The sequence below is a fragment of the Biomphalaria glabrata genome, chromosome 9 (assembly GCF_947242115.1).
Source record: "Biomphalaria glabrata chromosome 9, xgBioGlab47.1, whole genome shotgun sequence".
NCBI lineage: Eukaryota > Metazoa > Mollusca > Gastropoda > Planorbidae > Biomphalaria > Biomphalaria glabrata.
Window position 1 is genome coordinate 20,196,546 of NC_074719.1, and position 23,659 is coordinate 20,220,204.

A 23,659-nucleotide genomic window follows, 5' to 3' on the forward strand; every position below is an offset into this window, starting at 1 on the left:
CGATTTTCAGTTAAATGTTTCCACACAAACTGTCTTTTGTAACCTTGTTTAAAATATAATCATCTTAAAGTTAAATTTGGTCTGGACATTTATGTTTCAAACTCACGTCAGTGGAAATCCCAATCCCAGCAAATATTCACTACAGAGTTCAATGAACAAATAGACGTCCAGGATGAAAATCTATTTTCAAAATGTTTGTGCCAACATTGACTTTACTATTGAATTGTATTTGAAATATCTTGATGATGTGTAAGATGATGCTGATTATGTAGGCTTTGGTGTTAAAAAAAAAAGAAACCAACCCTTTTTATTAGCAGTAACGACAGAAGACATCAAGATCCTTACGGATAATGAGTTCGTGCACTGATAAGTGATAGATCTGTGCTGTCTAGTTATAGAATATATAGGTCTAGATTGTCTTTTAAAGAGGTACAATATACAGAAGTCACAAAATGTTAATATTACAATGCTGGTCTATCCTTGAGATGTTAGTCTATACAACAAAGTTATAATTCTAAAATCTACACTGTCTTCGAGTCTTAAAATGAATAAAAGGAATTACTGTAAACATCGGACATATTGACACTTATTACAGGAAACATATATTACAGTTACAGAATAGTTATAATAAATTTTTTTATCATAAATGTACATCAGGATGCCAGACACCATATACTTTGTTTGTTTATTGAGTTTAGTAATTCTCATGTCTCGTCTTTAAGGTTTGTAGTGCTATATATTCATTTAGTACTATGGTTGTGTGTGTAAGCCTATTACTTATTTGGCTGTGAAAAGTTCACAAATGTTTATAAAAAATCACTTCGTTTTTGAGAAACTTGCTTTTTGGAAGCACTGATCCAGTCCTGGACGATCTACTAAGCTGTGATTCTGGAAGCCCTGATCCATTCTTTGTATCTCCATGATATTTCAGCTCTTCATATTTCATGAATGTATTTATTTGTCTTGGTGTTACAAAAACATTAATTGCAAATCCATAAACATTGATTGATTTTTGAATATTCAACATTCAATAAATAAAAAGAAACCATAAATGTCTTGAGCAAAATTAAAATATTTTTCTTTGAATTTAAAGTCGTTGCTTTTTTATTCCTTAATAAATATGCACAATATACCGTAATTTCATATAGTTAAAGATTAAAATATAGAAATGTAGGCTACTTAGTATGAGCATAATGATTCCTTGTTTCTCCACTCCGCGAGGGCTCGCTAGTGAAGAAGGTGTGAATATGACATTTATTGAATATTAATCCGGAAATTTGAGAGTATTTAAAAACCAATTTGATCCTTTTACATTATTTTATGAAACAAATAATGGCCGAGTACTGAGGTACCACTAGTAGGTCTATTGAAGTATTGATCAATGCTAATTGTCTAGGTCGTAGCAGATAACCAAGTCTTATCAGAGGACTTATTGTTTGCACCCTTTTGATGGGTGGGATATTAAGTGACAATAAAAGATTTATTTTTTTTTAAAGGAACTTTGATACATTGCTCAATATTTTCTTCAATAAAGTCATTATTTAATTTGTTAAAGCTCAGATGTTCCTAATTAGAATTCTTTCGGAGGGCAAGGTTCGGGATGGTTGTCAAGAGCGCAAACCACGCGATCTGGCAGATCTCCATTATTTGACATATCTTTAACACCTCCTCCACAGAGCACCCATATATCAAAGTCAAAGTCTAACGTCACAAATATGTTTTTAAAATGTGTCATGATCAACCAAGAAAACCTTATTTCAAAGCAACATTTTTATTGCTTTTATTCACTAACCTAGATAATGAAATATGAAAATATTCTAATTACACAACACATGTCATTTCATCCATAATACAATTATGTTACATTTTGATAAAAATCTTCTGTTAAACTAAATGAAAGATCACAATCGTAGCTGTTAAATACACCAGTAGTTCAGTTCAATATTTCTCTCTATTGAAGCAATTTATATGTGTAAGACTAAAACTAAGACTGCTTTAATGATTCTTATGGAAATTTGTTGAGATTGCAAGGACTCCTTTTCCCATATAAGGATAACACAACAGAAACATACACATAAATAGAACAGACACAACAAGAAGAGTTCATTTAGCGACTACACAGGTATCTAGGAAGGTACGAACGAATTTTTTTTGTACCGCTCTGTTCTTGTGATTGACAGTAATCGCCCACTTCGCGACGCCTTGACGTAGTTCTGATGGAGCGGATGGCTGTTGTCTTCCAAGATTTTCCCTTTAATATTATTGGTAACAACCAAAGAGTTTTTGTTGGCTTGTTAAAACTATGTAGTACAAAAATCTTTATTCCACTTCAGAATATTCAAGAACATCTCTATATCCAAAGTTTGTAGAAACCTCAGTACATGGGAGACTACAAATTATTGATTTGCTATGTTTATAAAAGATAGCTTTACCTCCCATAAAAATAGATGGCTTTGATTACAAACATTGATATAGCGCATGCTAAAATAATTTCAACTTAAAGCAATTATTTTTTTCGCCCCCTACATTTGTGTACAGTTATTATGAGACAGTCAGAGTGTCTCAGTTGTTTGAGACAGTCAGAGTGTCTTTCAGCTGTTTGATGGTTGACTGTCAGTACGAAAGTCTTTTTGACATCTTGTGATTAGGTTTGGGTTCAATTCCTTGGGCATAAATTGCTCAACATTGGTAGTTTAATTAGGAAGACACACCACACACCTTAACCTACATCCATACAGCTTCACTAGGGCAATGAAACTTTTAGATCTTGCACATTAGAGGTAATGGCAAAAATAACAACCCCAATTGAAAATGTCTTGACAAAAACAATGTGGTCAAAAACACTTTTATATATCCTATTTACATTTACGAATATTTTGTGGACAAAATTAATCGATACAATTATGGAGCACATGATTCTCATAAAGAATCCAATATTCAAGTTGATTTGATGTGCTTTAAAGTTGGTTTATTTTAAATGTTGTATAAATAGTTCTCAAAGTGTAACACTTATACAAGTACCGAATGACGTGGTGTTCATTTAGATCCATCAACACAGAAATGTAGGCTTATCTTATTTAGTAAACAAAATTACTTATCTTATTTAGTACACAAAATTACTTATCTTATTTAGTAAACAAAATTAGTTCAGTTAAAAAATGTTGCATGATGACGTCAGATTTTGGTAAATTTAAACTTGATCGTCTTTTCTGCTTCAATAAATAATTTGTAAATAAATTTTGTTTCGTAAGACTCAGGCTCAAGGTCGACGTGAAAGTTTTGTAGAATCTGTACAAAAAAAGGTAGATAAATGTTTTCATTATAGATTAGCACTATGCAAATAGAATGAATGTCTTGAAAGTGCAGAAAAGAAATACAACGATTTGTGGTTGATTATAAACGTAAGTAAAAAAAAAAAACAAATTAGTCCACAGCAACTTTTTATAGTCATTACTTAGTAGAAAAAACAAAACAAAATTTTAAAAAACTTTTTTTTTTTGTTTAACTGAGAAACAGTTTTAAAAAGTCACAGTCTTTTATCAATATTTCATGCTAATAATAATTGTACATATCACCTTGTATCGTACATTTGAATCAATTAAAATGGTAGATTTTAATATTTTATACATGTTTTTATTCACTTATAATTGTAAATATTTTGTTTTATGACATTTAAATCACATAACTTAATTTAATCAATTATAATAGTAAATTTCTCTATTAAACTAATACATTTTAATCTCTCTAATAACATATTTCATTATCTTATAAGAGTACTTTTCACGTTTATTAACACAGTTCCATATCTTCTTGGCCTAAAAGACAGAATTCAATCACTCACATATTTTTAAAACACCCACCTTTGTGGCCAGCAAGTAAATTTCCTGCAGAGCAAACCTCCGACCAATACAGCTTCTAGCCCCGTGACCAAACGGTTGGACGATCATGTTGTGGGCAGTGTCTTTCTTGACGCTGTCATCTGACCTCAACCATCTTTCTGGTTGATACTCTTCAGGATTCTCAAAATTCTTTTTAGCAGCTCTAGGGTTAAACAGCAGAACTCTAACCTGAAATAAAGGAGACATGAGTGATTTGAGGATCATGAGATGGTAGTGACGCTATATCACGAAATAGGCAAATAGAATATTTGAGGTCGGGGAGGGGGGGTCTGAGGATAAATGGAAATTATTCCAAATTTTCTATTTCGCATCATAGTTTGAAATTATTGTTTGATGTGGAAATATTTTTTGCATGTAAACAATTTTCCATAACTGTTCAATAATAAATACAAAGCTTTTATTCTGGAACTAGGAATCACTTAGATACACACTGTACAATACAATTTCAATTCTTTGACTATAGTCGTTGCTCTCTCTAAACTGAATCTATCCATCCTTGAACTACTACCTTTTCCACCTATTATAGTCACGTCCAAACTATTTTTAGAGCTTATGAAAAAAAAAACATAAACTTGTCATTACTCGTCCACAACATACAACCTTGACCTTGCGCTGCAAAGACACAATCTAAAAATAAACTTCATGCACTAGACCCCCGTTAGGTGACACTTACTTACCCCAGCAGGAACTCTGTAATTCCCAACCACCAAGTCTTCATTCAGTATTCTCATGATGCCAGTGGAACCTGGAAAGTTCAGCCTAAGATAGACAAGAGGGATAAGTTATGTTTTCTTGAATTACATTTGTTTGGAAATATATTTGTTCTACTTTTAAACGTGTTTATGTCTTTGATCTTAGAACAGCCTTTTGAATAGAGATCTCTATTTATCTGTGTCGCTGTCTCAATGATTCATTAAAATGAAACCTTACTGTGTTTGATATATTATTCTCTTGAAAAAGCTACTCTTGCCACATATGCTTAGAAATTTTACCAAATCAATGTGACTCTCTTAGCAACAAAGAAAAAAAAAGTACCGAAAAGATTCTTTGAGTGCAGCCTTCAAGTAGACCATATTTGACAACGCCTTTGCTGTAAGCGGTCCGTTCTTCCCTACGTTCTCAAATATTTCACGACGAAGTAGTTCTTGTTTTTCTGGGTTTCTGGCCAAGTTGTACAAGAAAACTTGAATGTTTTTGGCAGTCTGGGTTGAAAAAAACCAAGAACTTGAGTATCTTTATGTTTGTAATTTTCATTTTTTATAATAGACGTTCAAATACATGTTAAAGTAACCCTAACCCTAACCCAAAACTAACACTGTCAGTGCCTGGAGTAAATTTGTAAAAAATTACAGTGTCACGCCTAATGGGGGGGGGGGGAGATCAGATAATTACTTACAGAGTCAGTGCCTGCTGAGTACAAAGTGGCCATAATTACAACAATATCTTCATATGCCAAGTCTTTCTCAGCTAACAGAGACAGCAGAAGATTGGGCTCATCCTCTTTGAGCTGGCCAGATTTAATCTTGTCTTGGAGAACTGAATAGGCTTGAGAAACACTAGCAGCTGTAGTGCTAGGAGAAAACAATGAAGTCATTCATTTGTGTGTTAGGTTATAGTTCAATGGAATGGGAACTCACTCTGTTAAGAAAAACACATCACAATCATTGTTTTGTTTTTTTGTTGCCACAAATATCTTTTGATCTCGTTTTACAACGCTATATTTTAATGTAAACTTGTTCCCCCCCCCCCGACTGACCTTTTGTTTTCACAGGTGAAAAACTTTTTGAGTTCTTATCTTATCTTATATAATACAGACGTTACTTCAAAAAAGAAGATGATTACGTCCTACGCGTCATGCATTTAGTCATGCATATTAACCAATGACTTAAATTCTGCCAAGTCACTGGTTTTCCTGGCTAGCTCAGGCAACCCATTCCATGCTCTAATAGCACTAGGGAAGAAGGAGTATTTGTACAAATTTGTCCTAGCATATGGGACGAGGAATGTGCCTTTATCTTTGTGTCTTTCAGAGTATTTTATTAAATTTTGTTTTTGTATTTGAAGATTATGGTTCAGTGTTTTATGTATTATTGCTACTTTACTTTGGAGCCTTCTGTCCTGAAGGCTTTCTAAATTTAGTGATTTTACTAAAGGTGTTACTCTAGTCAAATGTGAATATTCGTTTGTTATGAATCGCACTGCTCTATTTTGTGTCTGTTCTAGTTTCTTAATGTTTTCTTGAGTTGAGGGGTCCCAAACAGAGGATGCATATTCTATTATTGGCCTAACAAGGGTTAAATAACATTTTAGTTTTATGTTCTTATTTGATTTATAGAAATTTCTTTTAATAAATCCTAATGCTTTGTTTGATTTTTTTGTAGTTTCATCAATATGTGGATTCCATGATAGTTTTTCATTTATTATAACACCTAGGTATTTTGCGTTTTTAGTCTGTGTTACTGGTTTGCCATGAATAAGATAAGTGGAATTAATTTGTTTTAGTTTTTTTTGTTACTCTTAACATTTTTCTGGGTGGAAAGACATGCTCCAATTTGATTCCCATTTCTGTAATTCATCTAATTCTCTTTGTAAAATATCTGTGTCTTGTGTTGTTTTTATTGTTCTATATATTATGCAATCGTCTGCAAATAATCTGACTTTTGTTCCTGAAGTAATGCAATTTGGTAAATCATTTATGTAAATTAAAAATAGTAGTGGACCCAAGACTGTTCCTTGAGGTACACCTGAGTTAACTGTTATCGGTGTTGATTTAGAGCCATTTATTATTACAGTTTGTTCTCTCCCTATCAGAAAGTCTTTAATCCACTGATGCAGTGGACCATTAATGCCGAAATATTTTAATTTTTTAAGCAAACTATGGTGGTGAACTTTGTCAAAAGCCTTAGAAAAATCTAGTAAGATAGCATCTATTTGTTCACTATTATCTAAACCTTTTGAAAAATCATCAATTAGTCCTATTAGTTGTGTTTCACATGATCTATATTTCCTAAAGCCATGTTGGTATGGTGTGAGGACATTATGTTTGTCTAAGTGGTTTATGATGTTGCTACATATTATGTGTTCTAGGATTTTACATGTGATGCTGGTAAGTGATACTGGTCTGTAGTTTCCTGGGTCAGATTTTTCTCCTTTTTTAAATAGGGGGGTGACATTAGCTTCTTTCCAGTCCTTTGGTACTCTGCCCTGGTTAAGTGAAGCCTGAAAGAGTATTTTGAACACTGGGGCTAGCTCATTACTTAGTTCTTTGAGTAATCTAGCTGGAATACCATCAGGTCCAGAAGCTTTATTTGGTTTGGTGTTGGCTAATAGTTTTTGAATTCCATTTTCTTGTACTACTATATCTTCTATGTTGTCTACTTGGTTCAAATTCAGTAATATGTCTTTGTCTCCTGGGGCTGAGAATGCTGATGCAAAGTATTTGTTTAGAATGTTTGCTTTAGTTTCATTATCATTATGTATTATGTTATGTTCATCTTTTAATGGCGCTACGCCTGTTGTTTCCATTTTCTTAGACGTAATGTATGACCATAGGTTTTTGTTGTTGTCTTTAGATATTACATTGTTTATGTATTCACTCTGCAGCTGTCTGCTTACTTTTTGGGTTAAGTGTTTAATTTTTATATACTTTTTGTAAACTCTTTCTGCATTAGTTTCTTTAAATTTTCTATATAGGTTTTCCTTCTGTTTACAAAGCTTCTTTAGTCTATTATTAAACCAGCATTTATTTATTTTGTTTGATGTGTATTTAGTTGGTATTTGATTTTCTATAATGCTTTTAAGATGGTTTTTAATGAAATTCCAGAGGTCATCGACTGGTTGGTTAATGTCTTTTTCTAATAAGAATGTTTGTTGAAAGTTTAATGCAGCTTGGTGTAGTTGTGTTAGGTTACATTTATTCCAGAGTAAGATTTTTCTTTTGGGTTTTGTATTGGCTACTGCTTTTATCTGACTGTGTATTTTTATGATCTCATGGTCTGATAGACCAGGGATAATATCATAATCAACTACTAATCCAGGTCTGTTGGTTAAGAAGAGATCTAATGTGTTGTTTAATCTAGTTGGCTTTTTAATGATTTGATCTAAACTTAGGTTGTGTAAAGTTTCTATGAAAAGCTCATTTATGTCCTTAAGGTTTTGGTGTTTATCTATGGTTAGTGTTTTCCAATTTATATCAGGTAGGTTGAAATCACCCATAATCCAAAAAACTGCATTTTTATTTGTCTCTTTAAGTGTCGTAATCTGATTACATAGTTCCTGCATGTATTCTAAACTAGAATTTGGTGGTCTGTAAATGCTGCCTATTATTAGGGATGTTGAGTTGTGTTTGTGCTTGCAGGAAAACTGACCTGAGGGGTGTGTTGATGTGTTAACAGAGGAGTTATGAGTTTGGATTTCTTGATTGAGGATTGTTTTTTTCTATTGTGTTAGTGGATAGGGATATGTTAATTCGATTTGGTGATTGTGACATTATTTCTTTTGATCGGGGATATTAATTGATCATAGTTGGATTGTGCTTCTGCAATCGGAGAGATTCCAGCGATCCTGAGAGCACGGTGAGTTATTTACTTTCGTTCAATCCCACGTCGTAACAATAAGTTAAGCAATATATGCATATATATATATATTTTTAAATTTATATGTGTTGACATGTTATATGCTTATACTGTGTATAATAAAGTCCACAAATTCCATTCTTTTATTTTTTGTCATTCAGTTAGTTGTATTTCAAACTGAGATCCATCTCAGGGAATAAATCTGTTGTTCTTTTCTTTTCGGCCTGGAAATGTGACTCAGTTTACTTCCTGTGATAGTGTTTGATTAGTTTGTGTTGGCTAACGTCATCAGATTTGATCTATTTTATGGGACGTAATGGCTGAGCGGTAAGGCGTTTGGCCTCAGAACTAAGGGTTCTCAAGTTTGAATCACGGTGAGCTTCGGAATTTTTAGGAAGCTTCCGAGTCCAGCCAAACTCTGATGAGTACCTCACTTAAGGAAGTAACGATTGGTCGTTGTGCTTGATACATGACATCCTCATTAACCTTTATAGAAATAGATGAGCTTTACATTATCTGTGAACACAGATCTGAAGGTTTACAAAAATTCCCTTTCCCTTTTCTTTTCAACTCACCTTCTTATGGTGCCGATTGCCTTCTCTATCATCTTGTAGGTGGAGTTTTTATACCATTTATGTGCGACGGATTTCCCGAGGAGTGAGTCCTGAGAGGCGATCATGACTGCTTTAGAGGCTTCAATGATTTGTATGGATATTTTATCAGGGTTTGGGTCAAAAAGACCAAGTCTCTTATTAAAGGTAACCACTGCAATACCTGACAATAATGTAGAGAATATATTTAAACATCTAAAATTATTAAAGCTGATACAACATAAAATAATTTCACATGGTCTATGAAGTAAAAGTAGTTATATGTTCTAAATTAAATACTTCTTATATACTAAACAAGAAAAACATTTTTTAAAATACCTTTTTTAAAACAAAAACAAAATTTATATTAACTATATCAATTAATTTGGATCCTGCACGACATTATACACGTAATTAGCCTCAAACGACAATTTATAAAGGGGACTACTTTGCTTATACCACCATTTCAGTCAAGTATTCATTCTTTCCCTAGTGCATACAAGTTACTTCTCTAGCTTCATACTAGACAGTTTGATTATCCCAATTTGACAGACGTCACGTGACACGTTTTTAAAACAAATAAAAGCCTAGCACTATCAAGGACAACACAACAATCTAATTTGTGTGCATTGGATCACTTGTGTTGAAAGAGTAAAATGTGTACATTTCAATCAAGAAACTGGGAATCAATTTTACAAGACATGAGTTTTGTACAACTAAATAAATCTGTCTTGGTGGTCCATCGCATGTGAACGTCCAAACTTTGAAGACTTTTACAAATCTTTATTTTCAATGGAGATTCTAAAACTTCTCAATTAAAAAAAAATATTTTGCGAATTTTCCTAATCGATTCAAGTTGTCACGTCGAAACGTCGACCCGATGAATTCGCTAATAAATTATTTTAAGGTTGTCCCCCCTCCCTCTCCAAATGAGTTTGTTTATCTGCTTTGATAGAAAAAGGGGACTTACTCTCTGCGGCATAGCGATAGAACATGTCTTCCAGTTCTTCTGGTGATAGATTTTTGGATGCTAGTATCTTAACGAAGTCGTCAGCGACTTCATTCTGTTGGTCAAGGTAGAGAGTGGCCGAGTCTGCTTTCAAAAGTCTTCTGTTCAGGGGAGCTCTCAGTGCGTGCCAGGCTGGACCTTGTCTGGTGTGGAATACAAACTTTTGTTAGCTTTGATTTTAAATCCCTTGATAATGAACTTTGTTTTATTGGAAACAAAACTTTTCCCAGACAAATGTGTAGAATACTGTAGTGTAGATAATCCCACAGACCAAAATTGTAAATACTTTTGAGATCCTGTCCCCTTCTTAAACTTCGCTGATATCTAAGTCAAAAGAACAGATATCTGTAGTGTAAAATAGATCCTTACTTCTGCAATCTGAATGTCTTTATTTTCATTAGAACAACGGTTCTCAACCTTTTTAGTTCCGTGACCCCCTAATATAATTTCCCACTAGACGGCGACCCATAAACAGTATTTTTTTTATTTCGTTTACAGATAAATAAATTTGTTCTCATAATTAAATCATTTAAAAAAAGGTTATCATTCAGACTTGTATTTATGTACATTTTTCTATTGCTTATTAAATTTTACATATGGCATAATAAAGTGACTATTCAACAAATATGACAAATTATGGAAAAAAGTCTTTGATACAGTAAACTACATTGTTACAGAAATAGTGTTTCAACAGTATTTACAAACACGCCAATGATAGTGCGAAGGTTGAGCTTGTTTCTGTTCCACCTGATCAGGAATTCAGTAGCACAACGAATGTCATCTTCTGCATCAAGTTTACTTCTGAATATGGACTTAATAACAAGCTGAAAAACTTTGTTTCACAAACATTTGTTCTTGGAAATGGAACAACACAATCTCAAATAGAACGGGATAGGAAATAGTTTGACTACCAAGTACGGCGGTTCAGATTTATGCTTGTTACAGCACGTTAGAATAGACACAAAAAAAAACTACCAATGATGAATAGATAAAAAAAAATAATTTCCGGAGATCCTAGACGACCCCTGGCGATTTGTCATTCGACCCCTAAGGTGAACCACAGGTGAGAGCCCCTGCAATACAAGAGCATCTGGAAAAATTGCTGAGTAGCTCCTCCTTTCATCTCTCATTGAGCAAACAACTTGGAAGTTGTATTAACAATATCTTTGAAATATACTGTTGTTGCACTTTCTCTATCAATATCTTTGAAATATACTGTTGTTGTACTTTCTCTATTAATATCTTTGAAATATACTGTTGTTGCACTTTCTCTATTAGTATCTTTGAAATATACTGTTGTTGCACTTTCTCTATCAATATCTTTGAAATATACTGTTGTTGTACTTTCTCTATTAATATCTTTGAAATATACTGTTGTTGCACTTTCTCTATTAGTATCTTTGAAATATACTGTTGTTGCACTTTCTCTATCAATATCTTTGAAATATACTGTTGTTGTACTTTCTCTATTAATATCTTTGAAATATACTGTTGTTGCACTTTCTCTATTAGTATCTTTGAAATATACTGTTGTTGCACTTTCTCTATCAATATCTTTGAAATATACTGTTGTTGCACTTTCTCTATCAATATCAAGACAAATCATTTTTTTAATTTAAATTATACACACCCACCCCAATGCGTATGTGTCCTTCTTGGGTCAGTCAAAATAGTTTCGTTGCAAACAAAGACACAGCTACATTGCATTCATGGCAGTGATCTGGAAATTGACCAATGTGAAGCCGTTTGTAAAGATATAGTTTGGTGACATTATTTCCCTTTTTTCTAGACTTCATTCCTCTTCTTGTTTGGTGTGAATAAGCAAGATTTAAAAAAAAAATAAAGTTTCCCCTTTCAGACCTATCGATCTATAAAAGAAATATTTAATATCCTTTCCTTTTTATATATAAAAGTTGCTTTGGCGAGAGTGTGTTTGTGTGAAAGAAAATTTATTAGACCAGGACCTGCATATAAATATAGAACTAACAGGCGAGGAATTGTCTTATCATGTAAAGTATTTATGTTTGTGTGGGAGATGTATAAGGTGGAATGAGGCTAAGTGGAGACATATAATACAAGAGACGTGACGTAGGGCGGCTCAAGATAGAACTAGATCTAGAATCTTGATCTTGTACTGATATCAAACCAAAGAAATGTGAAGGGTCAGGGGACTAAACCCGTGTAAAATTGTTTCCCTTGCTTAATATATCATGTGAAGAGACTTAAGGTTATCTTATTCTTCTTCGTACGTCTTCTAAGAATTGAATCTAAGATTCTTGGAACTCTAAGCTCATGGAAGCTTGCCACCATCTAGCTTGAATGAACAGACTTCTGTCTTGGAAAGATCCAAGCAGATGCAAATATTTCTCTATGACCAATGGCTCGATTATCTAGACGCTCGGGTCAGATGCGAGGCGAAAGGCCGAGCAAACCCGGAAAACTCTTACATATTCCTTCTCTGTACAATATCAGCCGTGTATGTGTCTTCCATTAAAATGGCCCATTGAGTAACGGTGTATGGATAGTAAGTTGTTTATTATGGACTCGGTCACGGGTTTTTTCCTGCTTCCCTATTAGTCTAATCGTCTTCTCTAACGACCCGAACTCCAGTGTGACCCTGGGAAGCATTGCCCAGTTTGTATGTTGTTCTAAGCAGATACAAAGGACACGCCAACGAACAGGCGTGTGAAAAGTGGATGCTTGAAATCTGATAAAGGACATTTTGGTCATGCATCACAAAAACAATAGCGGATTTTTTAAGGGTTTGGCATATGATTACTGTTAGTAAATTTTCTAGTCTAATACCGCTTCACTTACAGATGTCCTAAATCTTCACGAATCCCTGTTCTTTTGTAGTAAATAGTTTGAATTTCTATTTGAGGTCGTTTCGGGTATTTCCCTTCGTGTCTGAAGACAGTTTCCATGTCTTTGGGGTCACTCAGCACTACAACTGTAGGTCCCAGGCGAAGTTTGACCACTGGTCCATACTTGTCAAACTGTTCATTTAAGAACTCGTGTAGAGTTTCCGGGGTATGTCTGGCTGTAAGATAGTCAAAACAAAAAAAAAAGAATTATTGGCTCAACACTGACACTTAAGACTTCAGACACTTATTAAGACACATGTCCAACGCAGCACATCGAAAAGTACCCCTTCTGCAACTATTGCATGGTATATGTTCTGATGCACACTAGCTTGACCAATCACTTCGGAGTTTGCTGCCACAGACCTGCTAAGTTCAGTGGCGGAGCAAATGATTCGGAGGGGCCTTGGCCTCTTTAGCGACCCCAGCATTTTGACATTGGAGATAATGACATGAGATAATGCACTTAGTAAATATATAAGTCTTATGTGTGGAATACGTGCAACATGGTCACTTATTTACATAACAACAGCCAGATAACATGACAATGGCTTAATATTTAATGGCAAAAAAATGTGGACACTCATAAGGGGTCCTACTCAAGTGAGGGCCAGAAGGGATTTTAAAATTTGGTTACCCCCTCTTCCCCAAACCTAGCTACGCCAATGACCAAGTCTACGACTATTTAAAAATATAATAATATAGCTATACATTATATATTTATTATTGGGGAAAAAGTTATCTCCGAATTCTTCATTCCTATCAAATGTAACTAATAGCAGGTTACACTTTCATGATACTTTATCTGTTTTAGGTGAATAATCCAAATTACTATGCCCTGGTGTAAGTTTCACATTTTGGCTTGAGAGTCGAAATCTCCTTTTCGGTCCCTTCACTTCATCTATACATCGAGAACATCAGAACATTTATTTTGAGAAATATTAAATTGAATACTTCAACTAGACGCTAAACTAGTGTATGGAGTGCTTACGCATTATAGATCTACTTGATGTGGATGTTTTAAAACAAATTATACCTGCGAATGCTGGTCTGATCGGTAACTAACTTTGCGATCGTATAACAAAGCTTGATCTTATCTAAAACCATTGCCTGAAGAATCGCAATCTTTGGTTATGGAAAGGGAACAGACACTGACTCGATAGCTTGGGCTACTCTGATAAGGGAGGACATCTTTGGGGCTTTTAAGAAGACCAGATCGTGCTGATGCATGATGGGAACCAGTGGCGTAGCTAGAGTATATGATGCTTGGTGCGGTACCTCATTTTGATGCCCTCCCCCCCCCCCCAAAAAAAAAGCTAACTAATTAATAACTTTTTAAAACCTTACTTTTTTGTTTAAAATAATATATATTAATTAATCAAATATTGTTAATTCAAAAAAATCACTTTTACATAAACACACTACAGTGAATTTTACACGCTTTCTTGCTGGAAAAAGTATCAATAATTTTATCGAAGTCAATTTATTCCACCAGCTCTTGTTCAATGGAAAAAATTGCCAAATTATTGAGTCGTAAATTTGACATTGTTGATCGCAAGTAATTCTTGATCAGTTTAAGTTTGGAAAAACTTCTCTCGCATATAGCGACGCTTACCGCAATAGTCAAAAATATGTGAATCATGATGACGATATTCGGGACTGAATCATCTAGCTGATATTTTTTTATAAATTTCAAGAGCTCAACAGGTCCTTGTTTTGGAAGTTCAGAGGCTTCTGATGAAACTATGACAAACCGTTGAAGCCTCTTTCGCTCCAACAGAAATGTGTTTTTATCAATGTCGCTAGGAGTACTATCGAGATTGATTTCGACCTGAGGATTTAATAGCTGGGAAGGCGACAAAAATTAATATCTATCTGCTACATCATGAAGTTGCTCGAATCGGGTGATTATTTCTTGAACAATCCTGTCCAAGGTAGAATAAATTTCCCTTCGTAGCTCTTCTTTGTGTGTAAGTACAGAGTCGTCACTTTTCTCACCAGGCACATTTTTCTTATGGCCAATACTTTTTTAAGGTTCTGTACTGATTCTCAGATCTGAGCACATGCTTTCGGCAAAGGTAATGCTGGCTTCAGCGATGTCCTCTCAATTACTACTTTAAAATGTCTCTGTTTTTAGTTTGAGTGAGCAGTGTCGAAAAGACAATCCTTGTTTTTTGAAGGTAGACTTGCGCATCATTAATTTCAGTTAATACAGGAGCCCAAAATCCAAGATATGTGAGAAAATTAAAAGACTGAATAGCAACTAATAATCTACCTGCTTCAGATCTAGTCGATGAATTTTCATCTTTGCTAGTTAATGACTCCAGAGTTTCTATAATTTTAGAAAATTTATCCTTAACCATCTTGACGGCTTCTCCTCTGGCACTCCAGCGGGTCTCAACTAAACGTTTAAGGCTAGTTTCGGTTATTTTGATGAGGATATCCCAGCGGTGTGTTGAAGTTGAGAAAAATGCGTGTAAACGGTCCAGTGTACCAAAAAATGTTACCGAATCGACTTTGGCTTCAGCAGCTCGAATTCCTGCTAAATTAAGAGAATGGTTTGAGCAGGCAATGAATAGTGCTTTGGGATTGACTTCTAAAATATGTTTTTGGACACCGTAGTTTTGACCTTTCATGACCGCAGCATTATCATAGCCTTGGCCATTATGTCTAATACATCCGAACGCAGTTTCTCTAGAATCATCTCAGCGATTCCAGCAGCATGCTTGTCCTTTGCGTCGATGAAGTCAATAAAAGACTCACGAACCTGCACCCCGTCATTATCCATGACAACGTACCGTAAAATTTGGGAAGTTTGATCCAGCTTTGAGATGTCAGGTCAAAAATAATAGAGAAATATTTGGCTTGTTTTACTTGCTGTATGATTTGTTTTTTAACGTGATACCCCAATATCGTAATAAATTCATTTTGTATTTGTGGAGACATGTATGTATTCGGTCTGGAACAAAGCTTAGTTCGAAGCATTTGCTCCGTCAAGAGTGGATCTTACTTTGATAGTAATTTTACTAAATCCAAGAAATTGCCTTGATTTCGCCCTTCCAACACTTCTTCAGCTCGCTCGCGATGCCCACGGAGTGCCAGATTTTGCTTTGAGAGAAAACGAATGATGTCCAACATTCTCTTCAGGTAGTCTCTCCAGGTTTTCGTCTCTTGTATAATCAAATCTCGGGCCTTGTTGTCAATACTGTTAACTACTCTCAGGCAAACTTCAAGTTCCCTCCAAGCAAGCGATGACTGAATGTGAGCTCTGCTGGTCTCATTTTTTTCTATTTTTAGTTAGTTTTAAAAAAAATGCTCGTAGAAAACAAAGGTTAGCTTATTTAAAAATATTGACATTACAATAGAATTATTTCCAAAATTAAACTATAAAGAATCATTAAGAAATGAATAAACTAAGACAATTGCTTAGAACTAGAGTTTAGTAATATATTTGTAAACTCTATATCTAGATTAAACCAGTGGACTAAACAATGAAATACAAAAAGGTTGGTCTATCTTCTTCTTCTTTATATTACAGAGCATTGATCAGTGTAGTAACAACATGTACCGTGTGTCCGAAATAAATCTTGTAAATTAGATTCAAACTGTTCTATAGCTTACATTGTATTGAAGAAATAGTCAAGGAGATGAAACAAAATTTCGACATGACTAGTTTATAAATCGTTAGTTCATGTTTAAAATAAAATGTTTATTTTTGTTCGTGTCCATACAATTAGTCGTTTTTACTGAAACGCTCAGGCAAATAGGAAAATAATACACACTGGGGGAATTTTGGGGCCCCTCACCACTTGGTGCCCTGTGCGGCCCGCACCACCCGCACATTGGTAGCTACGCCCAGTTCAGAGTTGCCCATTGCCCAAAAGATACGCACACTGGGTGGTGCCTGGAGAATTAAGACTCTCAATGGCGCATGCGCTGAGAGGGCGATGAACATGTGGAACACAACAGATGACTGGAGAGAAAGAGAGAGAGAGAGAGAGACCGACAGAGGGGATTTATGGCTGGGATAAGGCCATTACTTGGACATGGAGACCAAAAGAAATAAGCTAAAAGGGACTTCCGTCTTGTTCCGAAGTATCTTACATTTAAATCTGTGTTCTTTCGACACATAATATTGTACACAGACATTGGAAATCTAGAGTTTAGATAATAACTGATTAAAAAAATTGATCAGATTTTCTAATTAAGGTCAAGATTAAATATATTCCACGGAAAAGTTTTTATATAACCTTCCTCATCCAATTGAGAATTTTCGTAACATTACTAGTTGTAACGATGCACAGTTTATGAAGCACTGCAGGAACAATTGTTCTGTCTAAAGAGTTCAAGAAGATGCAAATCGTTACAACTGCTTTGTCCGTGGGGTCCTATTCTAATATACGGGCTAGAGGCGAGGCCCAATGTTGAGCACATTTGGAAGACCCTTTCATTTTTTATCCTGTACCACATTGGGCGTGGTCCAAGAAAGAAGGTGAAGCGAGGATGTTGAGGCTTTCTTTCAACCCCGACAGTGAAATGAGCTCGGTTCCATTAGGCACCCCAAATTGGATTCCGTTTTGTTTCCTTTTTGTCTTATATATTCGTCTCTGACCAAATCTTGTTAAGGTTAAGAAGCGTTTCCGGGACACGAATTCCAGAAAGTGACATTGTGTTAGCTTAATAGTTGTCTGTACTCACATACAGGTTAGAATCAACAAATGTGTCATATGGCCTACATATCTAGTCCACAGAGCAATGACAGCAAATATATAACGTAGCCCACGAAATGTGCCAAATTATACAAGTCCATCTTGTTCAGTAACTTCAAACGGCTTTTGTGATGAAGTAGTAATTAAACTTGAAGACAACTGGTTATAATAAAGAACTAGATCTATATACATTGTGAATTGCTAGTCTGACTATTCTGTGTATAGATAAGTCTCATGGTTTGACCTAGAAACATTGAAACACGTGAAATTACAATAGGAACGAATATTCAAAGAGAATCTCTCAAAAAAAGTTGGCAGACAAAAAAAAAATAGCTTCATAATGTATTTGGCGCGGTGGTCGAGTTGTAATTCGCTTGGTTTACGAACCAGGGGTCTCGATTTTGAACCCCAGGGAAGACTTAGATTTCGAACTTAAGAATTTTGAGTACGCCCCTTGGCATACGTTGGGGAAGTAAATATGTTGTGCTGGCCACATGACACCCTCGTTAACTGTCGAACTTTACAGCTCTAGCTGTTTAAGAAGGTCTGAAAGCGGTACCTTTGCTTTACCTTCTAAAAATGTTATCGCTTGCGCCACCCTAGACAAAAAATACTTCGTTTGTGCCCTCAGACAGCTAAGTATTTGGGGAAGGGATGAAGGCTCTCATAGTGGCGTCGGGTAGGGTAAAGTGGTCAGGAGGAGCACCGTACGCTCCCCAGCGTGGTTCAGACGGAGCCCGTATTAGGTGCTTTTAAGGTTCAGATATTTTATACCTGGCCTCTGAAACTCTTTTTTTTTTTTGCTTGTAAGCGCATGTGAGGAAAGGTTAAACTAAAAAGAAAATGTTGGAAGGACCGAGATTGAAGCTTCGTCTTGCTTTTAAGATTTCACTATTTATCATAGTAAAAATAAAACGCGTCAGAAGGTAGCACAGGCCAATACTAGAATGCGAGGGATTAAAGGTACAAATAGCACAAGTACACATGTAATAGGTGTTATTATCACCGTTGTAAAATCACCTTGTTAAGTAAGTGGTCTTGCATCGGACAGTTTTATTTCTTGTGACACAAATGTCATTAAGATACCGATGTATCAGAAGAGTTTGGACCATTCTGACACATGACCATGCTGACACATGACCACACATGAACTTCTGACACATGACCATGCTGACACATGACCACACATGACCTTCTGACACATGACCATGCTGACACATGAAGAATCACTTTAGCAGGGACGTTTTGAAATTTTGACTCGGTATTGTTGCAGAAGCCTTGCACGAAAATGGACTAGGCGTACATTTGAAATGGTCTTTGTACTCGAGCTTTACATTGTTCTGTTCTTAAAACGCCTTGGGTCTGTTGTATGTTGTTTCAATGTACACAAGTAACATTGTATTATAGTTATTATTATTTCATGGACGTTTATTTCAAAGAAAAGTGAAAACAGCTGTACGAAATACTAGAATGTCATAAAATACCTCACCACTTACTGAAGGGTTTATAATGTAACAATGTTCCTATGATGGGCCACTTGTAAATGCCTCCAGGCCCTGGGATGGATTCGAAAGGCTTGACCTCACTCTGATTACTGGACATTGTGGTTGATGATGTCACGGCTCGAGCTGCTATCCTGTTGACCAGACTTCTTAATGAGCCCAACTGGTATATTGTCTTAATGCTCATCATTGTTGGAAGTTGTGTAGTAATAGCAATGTTACTGGATATAGGATTATAACATGACAATTCTAAGACGAATTTTTGTACTCTGAGGATTAAAGACAATACATTATTATTTGAACCCACATGAGAAAGTCCTCAAATACCTAATAGCTATTATGATTTCCATGGTATTTATATCTTTAAAAAAAGAACTAAGAATGTAAACAAAAATAATTCTGAATCCAGATTTCTGCTTTGATATAAATTATAAATTCAGTGTAGGACTTTATTGAAATGTTTAAATCTTTTAACTAAACTTGATAAAGCATTCTTTCAATTACTCATAATGTAATATTTGTATAATAAAACCAAAAGTATGTGTTTACATTAACAATATTTGTATGACGTTTTTATGGATGCACCTTTAACTAATCATAACTTTATAACAGTATGTCATATAAAACAAGATACATCAGATCAATCATTTGTAAGTAATACATATACATATATATATTTATATATATATATATATATATATATATATATATATATATATATATACATACATACATACATATATATATATATATATATATATATATATATATATATATATATATATATATATATATATAATATATAATATTCTTTATCAGTAGTCAAAATTGTATTAAGCATTTTCTGAAGTGTTCCTGAGCTAATTGGCTATTAACTGAGTGTTAATCTTCTTTTTTTGACTAACGTCTGTATTAGATAAATGACGGATGACAAATACTGGGACATTGGCCCTATTTCTTGTACCGTCTTGTTCGTTTTGTCAAGGGCGTTGAACTGTGACATTTAATTTCCAGTTCATTGCTATATAGGTCATGCCCCTAATAGAATGCAACACTTTTGACTTGAAGATTGTTGACTTTTTAATGATGACAGCATGAATATTATGGTGATAACATTTCATTCCATTTTTTTGGTTCGTGTAACACAACTCAACGTATTTCTTTCAAAGTTTACCAAAACTTTGTAGTTTACTGAACTCTTGGCACATTAAGAGACTTTAGCGAAACAAAAAACTTAGTTTTAGGTTGGATTTTTGTCTATTGTTTAAATTTTAAAACATTAAACGATATTCTAAATTAAGCATTAAGTATAAAATTAAATGGAACGGTATTAATCTGAATTCTAAGATCCAACATGGCGTTAGGCCATTTTCTAGAGTCTTAGCAACAGAAAATCTAGCTTCTCACAGATAGGTTGTATGAAACTGAAGTAAAAAAACGATAACCTCTTTTTAAAATATTGTGGTACTCTTCAGAAGAATTCAACCAGAAATCTATTGATGGTTGATCTTTCATTGTTTAAAATAGAGCCAGAATCTAGATCAGTTCAAAGCTCATAGTATTGTTATGGAATATATTTTGTTACCAATAAACTTTTTTTTGTCATTTTCTTAGAGATTAATTCACGTGTAGGCCTACTAGTTCATTATTCCAACTGCTCGAGGAACACCTAGTCAGACCTCCGCGGAACACAATTTGGGAAACACTGATTGTAAAGAGCCTGGCTTTTGAAACGGGGTCCCAGGTTCAAATCCAGATGATTTTGTATTTCGCAGAAATCTATAACTTTGGCCGCCTGGCTACTTGACATTAGTTGTGGAAAAGTAAAGGGGATTGGTCGTTGTGCTGGCCACGTGACACCCTCGTTAACCATGGACCACAGAAACAGATGACCTCACTAGAAAAACACTCTTTGAGCGTGAAAGTAATTTTTTTTTAAAAAGGTGGTTTATGTGTTTGTATAATGCATTAAATTCTCTATGAATAAGAGTTTAATGAAAATATGAGAATACAAAGTCTCATTTATTTTATTGTGATGATATTCCGCAGAACAGTGTGAGAGTGGCCAACATTTATTTCTAGCTAAACAAATTTTTTACATTTTATTTTCAAATTTCATAACAATTGCGAATATTTTTAATTTGTTTCTAAGCTAAAACATCAAGACTGATAACTCATGGCATTTACTGGTTGCAATTAAAAAAACTTAAATTATTAAGACAACAACAATAACAAGAAAAAAAACAGGGTTCTCGTGTTGTACCTTGGACTCAGAAAAATATACTCCAAAGTTATGTAGGTGATTAGAATATAGAAATCAAGTTTTGTATGAATGATGGCGTGTTCTACTACAAAAAAAAAAATAATGACTAATAATTGTGTTTATTGGTAAAGGTAACATTCTAAAATAACTTACAGTCTATCAATAATCTATACTATAAAGTAGAATGTAAGGCCTATGTATGTATATATTTTAAGAGCTCCATTTATACTATTTTTACATTCACGCATTTAGCATTCGCTTTACTTATAACATTATTTCGTTTAATTGTTTCCAAAACACTCTCAGTGACTATATCGACAGTCATACGCCAATAAAGACCCGCGGGCCGCGGGTAATATATATATTTTGAAATCATTAGATTTCTCTTCAAGAATAAAGAACAAATATCTCTACATAAAAATAAGCCCGGGGTCAATTCTCGTGTCCTTAAGCTGCTTGTGTAAACAGAAGAATGAAAGTGTGTGAAGGAACGTGAACTCTGGGCTCACGATCGATTGCTTGAAATCTTTGTCATTAAATGTACTTCTAAAAACTGCCGACTTGAGTGTTTTGTGTAACAAGGGCCGGATTTAGGTAGTTGGAGGCCCCACGGCAGAATTTTTGTGGAGGCCCTTACACTTTTTCGGAAGCACATAATAAAAATACACTTTTAAACACTTATCAATAATCAAACTGATTAATATTCAAACTGATTAATATTCAAACTGATTAATATTCAAATTGATCATTAATCAAACTGATTAATAATCAAACTGATTAATAATCAAACTGATTAATAATCAAATTGCTGTAGATACGAAACTGTATTTCTATAATTTGAGCACGCTCGAAATGAACATTTCGTAACCACGGTAAAGTTGCCATCCGTAAAACAGCTTCTTCTGTCTTTAAGGACAATGGATTTGCATCATGCGCCCTAATGAATCACGTTTCAGAAGTACCCGAGGTAAGTATCGGAAATCTCATCCTTACGGTGGTGCAGGAATGTACCTACCTGGGAATAACTATTGCTAGAAGCCTAAATTTAGACTTTGAAGTGACAAATAATAAAATGGAAAACATTCTGCAGCAATGGTTGTCAATCGTTAGATGTAAAGTATCGTTGGTAAAAAAATGCAGAAAAAAAAAGAAAAAACGTTAAAGTAGCCCCGCCTTTCCTGCCTTAAATCCGGCCCTGAGTGTAGTCTATATAACTTGTAGAGTTATGTAATGCGTAGACCTTCTTTACAAACGTATACAATACGCACCTGTTCAAGAAAAAATAATTTGTTTAATGTACCCAACAATCTGTTGTATAATTACCACATAGACTAGATGAGTCCATGCGATTCTGTTGTGTAGTTAGCCTTTGTGTAAAGAAATATAATTGAAAACACATCAAAATCTTGGCTGCAGGCACATTAAATACATTAGTACACACTATGTGTGAAGAGGTATTTTATAACTTGAACTAGGCCTACATAATATAACACAACATGCGATAGTTCAAGATTTATAACTATATTTAGCTCAGCCGCCGAACTAAGTAGGTCGACTATTGACTATGATAGAGTTGTGTTTTGTTTTGTTTTTTTACAAAATATAAATAAAAAAATTAAAAGTTGTTTACTTCGTAGTTTACTTTTTTTTCATTTAATGTACACTACAGTTAACTTTAGTTTCTTTTTTAAATGTAGTGAAGTCTAGTTCTATTTCCATTTTTAAAAACACATTCGGAATTGGGAAATACCAAATTAAATTTCTCAAATATTCAAAAATCTTGTTTACATATAGGTCGAAAGTAAATCATTACTCTCAAGTCTAAATAGACCTGATTGTTACAGGTTCTGGAATATTTTGTCAGGAAATAAACTGTCGAGAGTGTTATCATATTTAACAAGCTTACAAATACAGCGAGCAACTACCTTGACCTTTCAGAACAGCAGTTACTGACACTGTAAAGGGGTCAAACTCAGTTCAAAGTTCACAGTGATTCACTGGATGCCACATTTTTTTAGCTCGGTCATGTTTATAACAATAATATCAAGTTTTTCCCAGCCTAGTTTGTGTAGATTGTAGATGTATCTTAAAATGAGGACTAATTTTTCCTCAAATTTTCGGTGAGAGCTGGCCATTTCTACAAAACTTATATTAACTCACTCCATCTGCATGTCTGCAATCTTTTACACGTCATTGCTCTCACTTCTTCATGTTAAAACAATTATTTATTGTCGATGACAACACGTGAATCA

At 34.5% G+C, this 23,659-nt stretch overlaps 1 protein-coding gene across 3 annotated transcripts; it reads right to left on the bottom strand.

Moving 5' to 3' along the window:
- Positions 1-1,054: 1,054 nt before the first annotated feature.
- On the bottom strand, positions 1,055-23,411 carry LOC106073360 (cytochrome P450 27C1-like). 3 transcript variants are annotated; one of them, XM_056040706.1, is made up of 10 exons: positions 23,038-23,411; positions 19,139-19,413; positions 12,890-13,112; positions 10,034-10,215; positions 9,049-9,247; positions 5,296-5,470; positions 4,935-5,101; positions 4,577-4,658; positions 3,861-4,067; positions 1,055-3,288 (listed from the first exon to the last, which is right to left on the bottom strand). In XM_056040706.1, the coding sequence occupies exons 2-10, from the start codon at positions 19,332-19,334 to the stop codon at positions 3,175-3,177; spliced, it is 1,545 nt and encodes a 514-aa protein (XP_055896681.1). In that variant the 5' UTR covers positions 19,335-19,413; positions 23,038-23,411; the 3' UTR covers positions 1,055-3,174. The 3 variants fall into 3 exon arrangements, with proteins under 3 accessions (XP_055896681.1, XP_055896680.1, XP_055896679.1); XM_056040705.1 differs by lacking the exon at positions 23,038-23,411 and adding an exon at positions 22,731-22,927; XM_056040704.1 differs by lacking the exon at positions 23,038-23,411 and adding an exon at positions 22,676-22,925.
- Positions 23,412-23,659: the final 248 nt, after the last annotated feature.